The sequence below is a fragment of the Mycetomoellerius zeteki genome, unplaced genomic scaffold, assembly GCF_001594055.1.
Source record: "Mycetomoellerius zeteki isolate Tzet28-1 unplaced genomic scaffold, Tzet1.0 scaffold30, whole genome shotgun sequence".
Classification (NCBI taxonomy): domain Eukaryota; kingdom Metazoa; phylum Arthropoda; class Insecta; order Hymenoptera; family Formicidae; genus Mycetomoellerius; species Mycetomoellerius zeteki.
Window position 1 is genome coordinate 47,619 of NW_017257283.1, and position 9,771 is coordinate 57,389.

A 9,771-nucleotide genomic window follows, 5' to 3' on the forward strand; every position below is an offset into this window, starting at 1 on the left:
CCCCCCCCCCCCCGGGAATACTTTGTCAAAGAATATGTTTATTAAATCTGCGACCACACATGCATTTAGATCAATTTTATATAGATCTAAATGCATGTCACATAAAGCTTTAATTATGATTTTCATAAACGTATATTTATTTAGACTTCATTTATTTTATTATTTTGATTCATCACGGAATGTGTGAAAATAAATGTTTTAGCAATACAAATTTTGATCTGCTCGTAATTGATTATTAAATTTTTCTTACTTACAGTTTACATTTAACGAGTTCTGTCAATTTGATTATTTTAATAAACCACTAAATAAACACATAAATTCAAAATAAACAACTCGAAAATGTCTATATGTCGCGTATTTGCATTCAAACGCGAATAAAGAGCATTACATCAAGAATTTGTTCCGCTGCACCATTCGTGAACACTTGTAAACAGAACAGGACGTATGAACATAACGTTTAAAGGTGTCGTATAATATATTTTTTATTCTCCCCAGGCATACATCGAGGGGGTAACCACTAGCTGAAATATGGTCCCACAGATTACATGATTTCATATGATTTCATCTGATTACAAATAATTTTTTCCACTACATATGAAGTAATTTGGTAAAATATACGATTTTATTTAATATTATACAATGATTTCTCGTGGTTGCATATGTAATTATCGGATTATACATAGAGATTTCATATGAATTTCATAATGATTTCGAGGACTCTGTCTCACGATTACATTAAGTGGTTACCCCCTCGGCATACATATTTATTGTACTGTTATTAACGTACCTAAAATGAATCCCGCGTCGTATATTCCAGCCGCTATGAAGGCATTAAGGAATTGAAAGACAAGAAACATATAATAATTCACGGAGAAGGAATGTATCAAGCCACTAACTCCAGACAGAGCCGTCGCCATCGTCAAAACGACTCGTCTCCCATATCTGGAAATAAAATTATGAACGTGGACCCACAGATGTGCATTCACATACTTATATAACTAGACTGCTCATTTCGATTATTTTGTATATGATAGAAAGAGACAAACGTCATCCTTTACAAGTTACATTGTCATATAACAATTAATTTAATATAAATATAATTCTAGATTTTATTAATATTCTTGAGGCTTTCACGGGTGTTACCTATGTGACAATCTTGCATTTCGCGGGTTTTCTCCGTGTTTAGATCCATTCTTGAAATGCCAACGTTTCGTGAACCTTGCAGTTCAATGTCATCTAGATTTTATTATACATAACAGTTAATTATTATATATAATAATATTATATGACTATAAATTAGTCATATAATATATTGAAATTTAAATGTATTTTTTACTTTAAAAAATTTACTTTAAATGAAGTTAAGGTTTTTAAAGGTAACTTTTTAAGAATTTACTTAAGAAATTTTGAGGTAATTTAAACTTTAAAGTGTAAAGCTTATTCTATTAAAGTAATCTAAGAATTTAAAATATTTAAAATATTTCAAGTCTGACTTTAAAATAATTTTAGAAAAATTAAAGGTATTATTATTTTTGGTCTGGAATTCTTAAAATAATAAAAGTTTTAAAGTATAAGGCTAAGTAAACTTAAAATTCGCTCGCGAGCATGTGGTATTGCCACCAGATGGACATGATAGTGATGCATTTTCTCGTTAAAAAAAAAAATATATATATATATATATACTCCGTTCTCTCACCTGTCAGATATGTATCCAGTAAACGTTAAGCCGACAATTTGACCGATATTTTGCACCGTGCCCACTAATGTGAGTTTCCATTGATTATCATCGCAAGTAAAACCCCACTACGTCGAAATAAGCGAATAAAAAGGAAAAAGGAAATCAATCTGTTGTTAAATCTCGAGTTTAAAAATACGCGTTAATTATTGTGAGTCACATTACCTCGTTGAGTATCGTGTACTCGTCGGGATCGTAAATCCAAGAATCACAGTCGCGAGTAACGTTGGTGAACGATGCTTCTGTACATGTGCCTAGGTGATCATTTCGTATCACGTAACGCGTGCAACGAGAAATGACTCCGTTGATTTTTGGCGCGGAAGCATTCAGCCACGGCGGTGCGAACGTCGTGTTCTCTGCATGCTCGCATTCTGGCACTGAACATCTATATTTAAATTTTAAACATTTATATATTAATATTTAAAATTTAAACAATTGCTTTTTTCTTTCTAAATTCTTTCTTACAAATAAAAGTTTGACATTGTCTCAAATAGGTTTGATACGCGTACCTGTATTTAACTTCGCTCGTAATAAACATATAAGAAAACGCAAACATTGCCGTTAGCATTAATGTTATGCCAATAAATGCGAATATCACCATCTGGTAAAGTCCAAATTTTTCTATATCCTCTACTGATTGATTATTTGTAGCTCCTATAAAAATGAATAAAAATTCTGTTATATGATCGGTGCTTCTTGATTAAAAAATCATAACAGAAAAAATTACATTAAGTCATTATGTTAAATATAATATTATTTTGATATATTAAGCCAATTAAATATTACGTCGATTTACATAGTAAAAAAATATTTTGTAATATTTTGTTTAAGATCATTCTTCTAACGCATATATCGCTTTTGCATTACTATTTCACGATTACGTCAGTGTGTGAATATTATTCGTACCATTTTCCAGTCTCGACCGCGGATCAACCCCGTTCTTTCTTAATAAGCAACACAGCCGCATGATATCGTCTCGTAAGCTGTAATCATATTCGCAATTTATACTATTACTTGTCGAAAATCGCCATTGCAAAAGTCGATCAAACATACAATATGGCGCTTTATGTTTCAAGTTTCCTGGGAACATTGCGAATGAAAAATAATATTAGTCGCGTCGAACTTTAAAGCGAATATTACAGTGGCGTGCAAAAGTCTCAGTAAATATGACAATTATAATAATAAAATGTTCATAAACATAAACACTATTGTTTCTTTACATTATTTCGTTACCAACATCTTGTACCAACACCTAATAATGATTAAAATTTTATCAGGCTTTTTTCCTGTAAATTAGAGTACAAAATGTCACTGGCCGGAAACTTTTGCACGCCACTGTATATTAAAAAATGGAATCAGTTTGCCACGCAAAGGTGGTTACAGGAAACTTTTCCCCATAAAAAACGGAAGAAAAGGAGAGAGAGAGAGAGAGAGAGAGAGAGAGAGAGAGAGAGAGAGAGAGGAAACAACTTTTTCGCTGAGCAATTGGAGTTAAACATTCTCAAATATTAAAAAAATATATTAAATGTAAAATAATTATTTTTTAAATCTTAAATAAATGTTTTTCAAATGTTGGAAGAAATACTTTTTAAACGTTAAGAAACGTTTTCTTAAACATTAAAAAATATTTTATAAACATTAGAACAAAAACATTAAAAAGTTATATCACAGTTATATCACATTAATATTTTGATCTGTAGTGTCATAGTGAGATAAAATTTTTATCACAATTACATAATGATGCCATACCCAATCAGCAAACAATATTTTTAAAAATATTTTTAAAAGCAATTCGAAAATATATTTTTAAATATTTTTGAAAACGTTAAAATAAACATTTTTTTAATAAGAAAAGATAATCCATCATTTTTAACGTTTCTAAAAATCTTTATAAGAACTTTTTTTAAATGCTTTTAAAAATTGTTTGCTGATTGCCACGTAAACAATTTTTCATGCACGAATATATAAATAGGTATATATGTATATAAACAATCATAAATATATAATATATTATTATTATACATGAAATATGTCCATATATAGTATGTCTGTACATCTTTCTTTCTTCTGTAAAATTACTGTTTACTATAATAAAAATAATATTAATAATGAGAAAATATAAAAAATAATTACAAGGATAATTTTCGCAGTTTCTTTTAGAAAAAAAGAGGTTTGGAAAAATGTAAAAAGATTGCTTGTATATACATTATATATAATTTTATATGCAATTAAATATATATGTATATGAGCAATTCTTTTACATTTCTCCAAATTTGATTTTTTTTTTAAACAAACAATGCAAAAATTATCTTTTTAATTATTTATGACGTCACAACTCAATATGACACTGAGTACTCATCTCAGCCATATTGAATCGTGACGTCATAAGCGAGAAATGTGTCATGAGCAACACGTCGATTTTTCTTGCATGCTATTTGTAAATAAAGAGAATTTGGATGAAACGGAATGATGAGATCGCTTTAAAACACTTATAAAAATGAGTCGAGACTATCCTTATCTCCTCTGACAATCAGTAAATAGTCGTAAAAGACACGTAAAGTGCATTTACCAGCTTTTACTCAATGCGCATGCATAATCTCCTAGGTAGCACACGTATGTTTTATATAGGGTTCTTAAACATATCCATTTATAACCGTTTAGCATCAATAAGAAACGTTTCACCGGAAACGTTTTTTAAATTATAATTTAAAAAACGTATTTTTCACGTATTTTTTAATTCACAATTTTATATATACGTATTATATATACACACATATATATATATATATATATACTCAGATAGCAAAGCGTGTCTCAGCAAGATCGCACAAATCTGTGATTGCTTATGATTCTGGCAACTTGCCATAGATTTGTCTTAAACGATTTCGAATATACCGACATTTAGCAACATGCAAGCAACAATGTGTATATTGCCAGCAGTTTAACAGCAAGATAGGTGCATCAATGTTATCTTGTGTTGTCGGCAATATGACAGCATTGTGTGATGATGCATATTATTATGGCAACATGATGGCAGTAGTACGAATTTTGATGATGACGATTTTAAAGTTGTCGGCAAACTGCTGGCAAATTGCTACTCAAAATTATCGTATCGTGAAGACATCATGTTGCCAACAAATGAGAACTCAGTTGCTGCAATTCTGCTAGCAACATATGCTTAGCAATGCATACTTAGCAAACAACATCCCAACAACAAGACAGACACGTTGCTATCTGGGTACCTATATACACAGGGTGTTTCACCCGACAACGCTCGTGGGCAAGTAGAGCGGATTAAACTGAGTCGAAAACGAACTTTTAGAAAACGAAATAAAGAAAACACTGTTCTTTTCTTCTTCGATAAAAATATATATATATTTATATAGGTTAATACACTAACATATTTATTTTATAATTCTTAATATGGCTCAATCAGAATAAATTAATAAATAAAAAAAAGGCTATGAGCCAATTATAATGTAAAATATTTAATAATTTAAAATTCGTACATACAAACGTTTCGACGCCGATCGGGTCATTTTCAATGTAAAACAACAAGCAATATTATATAAATTATCGGAATATTCAGTCACATTATAATGTCCAATAAAAACGTCGGTTACTTTGTATTCGCAATATGCGGTCCATATGTAGAAGTATCATAAAGGTGATCTCATCTTACTTTTCATAATTCTACAATCTTACAAATAAATAATAACTTGACATTGCACTACAGTTTAAAATTATCAAATATGTACATTTTATAGTAAATTAGTAACAATTAAATTACATAAATATGGTATACCTTGAATTGTCTTAATGATGTAAGTCAGACGCCGAGAGGAAAACGCAATTAACTAAGTTAAATTTAATAAAAGGTAAGCCATAATACTATTGGAGAGAACATTTATCCTCGACGATGTCAAACGATGTTATGACAAAAAGGAAACAAGGAAATAGGAAAGATAATTGGAAGGAGATAAAGGACAATGTTAAGAAGGGGAAAGAGATTGAATAATGTTTAGATATGATTCTGGCAAAGAATCTGTGTCATTTTGTTTGTTTATCCCATGCTTTTGTCGTTTTATGTGAACCATCCGATATTAATCTCATTAAAAGAAGCTTCTCTGTCTAAAATTTCAACATAGCCCCAGTCGAAATTATGATTCTGGTCAATGCGGTGACTTGTAATCATCGTTGGAGATTTTGACTTCTTATTAATATCGGAGACATGTTCGTACAATCTTGTCTTTAACTGTCTTTTGGTCTGACTCACGTAACTAGCTTGGCAATCATCACAAGAGATCTTATAAACAACATTTTGATTGCATAAGGGATCCAATTGATCTTTGCCCTTTCTAATAAAATTTTTTAACGAATTTGGTATCGAGAAGGCCAACTTACAATGAAACCTATTTGCAATTGGAGTAAACTTTTCTGATACCGAACTCACGTCAGGTATCGTGAAAAATTTCTCCTTGATCTTTTTTTCAACCATTCCACTCTTATTAATGTGGATCTTTTTTGTCCTTATTGGTCAAATTTCAATCTTTGAATCTTCAATCTTAATCTTCAATGTGTAGTCTGATTCCGGTCTTATAATGCTGATCGAAAGTCGCCGCATTTAACCCAAAAAGTATGTATTTTTCCATTTAAAAAAAAAGACATTCACACAAACACGAAAATAATTCATTTCTGTGTCAGAATAGAAATTTGTTCTTTTTATCTGCAAATATTTATGTCTCAGAAAGATAAGAATTGGTAATTTTTCAAACCGCAATACTATATATTAATGGAAGAAGATTGAATTGCAAGATCCAGAATCTTAATCGTCTAAGTTTTTCTATTGCTGAATTCGGTTAATCAAGAGAAAGCTACTGAGCAGTGTAGCGAGACTCCTTTTAATTTTTGTCCACAAACAAAAAAATATTATTAGCGTTGAGTATTAGGCCATTGTGTGAAATGATAAAAAAAATGATATCCTTATTTTGATACTTACCTCACACAATTGCGAAGAGGTGGTCGGTGTTCACTTATCTCGTCGCATATTGTCAACCCATTTTGTCCCACGTTTACCCTTCGGGAACAAGAAGAGCCTATAGCCCTTGTCAACCCGATTACTGCAATTAACTGCGGAACAGCCAGGCATTTTTTAAATGCGAATACTTATGCCCTTATACGATTTATTTCTGCAACAAGAAAATAACGTCTTGAGGGTTATCTTTCTGAAACATAAATATTTGCAGATAAAAAGAACAAATTTCTATTCTGACACAGAAATGAATTATTTTCGTGTTTGTGTGAATGTCTTTTTTTTTAAATGGAAAAAATACATACTTTTTGGATTAAATGCGGCGACTTTCGATCAGTATTGTAACACTCGCTGTAGTAACACTCGCTGTAGTGATTTGGCACGAAAACGGCGGATAGGAATACCCTATATCTTTAGTGCTCTAGTAATATATACGAGAATTGATATTAACCTAACCTAACCTCAATTCCCTTTTTAATATTCCTCTATTTTTTACTAAAAGTATGTTACAGCATGTTACAACTTTACAGAAAAACTGCAAGAGACAAAAATTGTTTATTTTCTTTTCTGTAAAGTTTTTCTATAAAGTTGATAATATTTGAATAAAAAATTATTGAATACCAATTTTTGACAATTTTTAGTAATTAATATCTCGTTAACTATTGCGAAAATTGTAAAATGATATTTCTCTCTCTCTCTCTCTTCATTAATTGCTTTATGAAGGCTATATCAGTGATCCTAGAAGTGAGCCGGGCATGCACACAAAAGACGAGCCACATACGTGTATATTGGGCCAAAAATGCCGGACACATACGTACATACGTAGCTTGTCTTTTGTTTGCGTGTCGTTGTCCGGCTCATTTTTGGAATCACTGGACTATATTCCATTTGTCGACTAGCGTTTATAACTCTCTCAGAAGCATTTCATCTTTGTTGCTATTTAAACAAGAATAAGAAAGGATTGTTTGCTGTAAGTAAAACATACTTTTAGTAAAATAAAGGAATATTAAAAAGGGAATTGAGGTTAGGTTAGGTTAATCAATTCTCGTATATATTACTCGTATATCAGTGCAAAAGTTCGTGCCTGATTCGTACAGATGGAAAATTCACATCACCGCGTTCTTTGACGCAAAACCACACAATTTTTTTTAAATGCTTTATTTACATATTTTGCAACTGTTACATTGACTGTGTAATATTTTATTATGAAACATTATATATACAAAAATAAAATAAATATGTTAGTGTATTAATCTATATAAATATAGGGTAACTCCGGCAAATACGCCGCGCTGGGATTTACGCCGCAGAAGTCAGAAAAAATAGAAAGAGTGGGGGTAATTTTCCCGTAACTACTCTATTACATGCCTTTATGTTATTATATATTACTATTGTGTTATGATTTCAGCTTCTTACTGTTAATATTAATGAATTTATTGTGAGTTGAATCGATTTGTCACTGTACATACACATGTAATAAGTAACGCCATCATAAGTTATAATCATTAATAAAATGATTAATGTAGGACGTGTAAAAGACTTAGTGGTTATTTCATGATACATACGTATAGTGGAATAGTAAAGCATGTTTGCATTATTAAGCATGTTTGCATTATTTGTAAATTTTTCATGAGCCGTATATATATCCCCTTTCCCCCTATGAGTAGCCATATATCCCACCCCTATGAGATATACAGCAAAAATACAAGGTTTCAAAAAGTTTATTTTTTAATATGAAAAATAAATATTTCGGATTTCTAATATTTTTTTCATAGTAGAGACAGTACAAAGTTTTTACTGATATAGTTCATTTACTATAAACATGGTAAATAATACTTAATAAATTAAGTTTTTGATAGGTGCGGCATATATACCGGAGTTACCCTATATATTTTTATTGAAGAAGAAAAGAACAGTATTTTCTTTATTTCGTTTTCTAAAAGTTCGTTTTTGTACGGAATTAATAATAAAACCATGTATTTACGTATTCATATACATTTTTTAAATAAAATTGAACGAATTACTATAGAAAATCATTATTTTAATGATTTATTCAACTTTATTTTTAAAAATACGTATATACACAGAGAGAAAAATGTTTGGTATTTATAACTATAATTATGATTATTACTGCTATAATAATAATAACAGTAACTATATATATGATTCAACCATAAAAATGATTCAAGTGACTATAATTTTATAGTTATATTTTGGGACAACCATATTTTTTATTGTCCCAAATCAGTCACTTGAATCATTTTTATGGTAATTTCAACTATTTTATGGTTATAACAACTATAATTATAGTCATTTTAGGTTGCCATTATATACGTTTGTTGCTGGAACTATATATATAGTTACTGTTATTATAGCAGTAATAATCATAATTATAGTAATATATAATTATACACTGAAAAAAAGATTGGCTGAAAAAAAAGCTGCTGCAGCAAATTAATAGTAAAATATGGCATAGTATTTTTAATTGGCTGCAGCAGCCAATCTTTTTTTTCAGTGTAGTTACAAATACCAAACATTTTTCTCTCTGTGTATACATATATGTGAATATATTATTTTAATAATTCTGTGAGAAAGAAAATTTTGTCACAGATGTGCAGGAAAAAATGGTATTTTGATCGTTTCTTAAGTGGTATTTCGATCGTTTCTTAAACTTTTTTATCAGAAAAAAAACATTTTCCTTAACGTTTTTCGAATGGACATTTTAACCAATCTGAAACGTTTTCAAGAGCCGGTTATGAAACGTTTCAAAGAAACATTTATGAAACGTTTTTTAAACGAATATGTGCTACCTGGACTATTATTACTCCACGAGCCTTTTTCGACTAATTACTGACTCTCAAGAAGAGATAAGGATAGCCTTAGCCCATTTTTGCAATTATTTTAAAACGATCTCATCATTTCGTTTCATTAAAGTACTCTTTACTTACAAATGGCATGCAAGAAAAATCAACGTGTCATTTCTCACTTATAACGTCGCAATTCA

General features: G+C 30.1%; 1 protein-coding gene across 1 annotated transcript in view; it reads right to left on the reverse strand.

Moving 5' to 3' along the window:
• LOC108724485 (organic cation transporter protein) overlaps window positions 1–2,702 on the reverse strand; it is an 8,130-nt gene extending 5,428 nt beyond the window's left edge. The window contains exons 1-5 of the mRNA XM_018450881.1: window positions 2,642–2,702; window positions 2,245–2,389; window positions 1,901–2,120; window positions 1,697–1,803; window positions 788–942 (exon numbers count right to left, since the gene is read on the reverse strand). Coding sequence (XP_018306383.1) covers window positions 788–942; window positions 1,697–1,803; window positions 1,901–2,120; window positions 2,245–2,389; window positions 2,642–2,702 — 688 coding nt within the window. The remainder of the gene's footprint in view (window positions 1–787; window positions 943–1,696; window positions 1,804–1,900; window positions 2,121–2,244; window positions 2,390–2,641) is intronic.
• Between the last annotated feature and the right edge of the window lie 7,069 nt (window positions 2,703–9,771).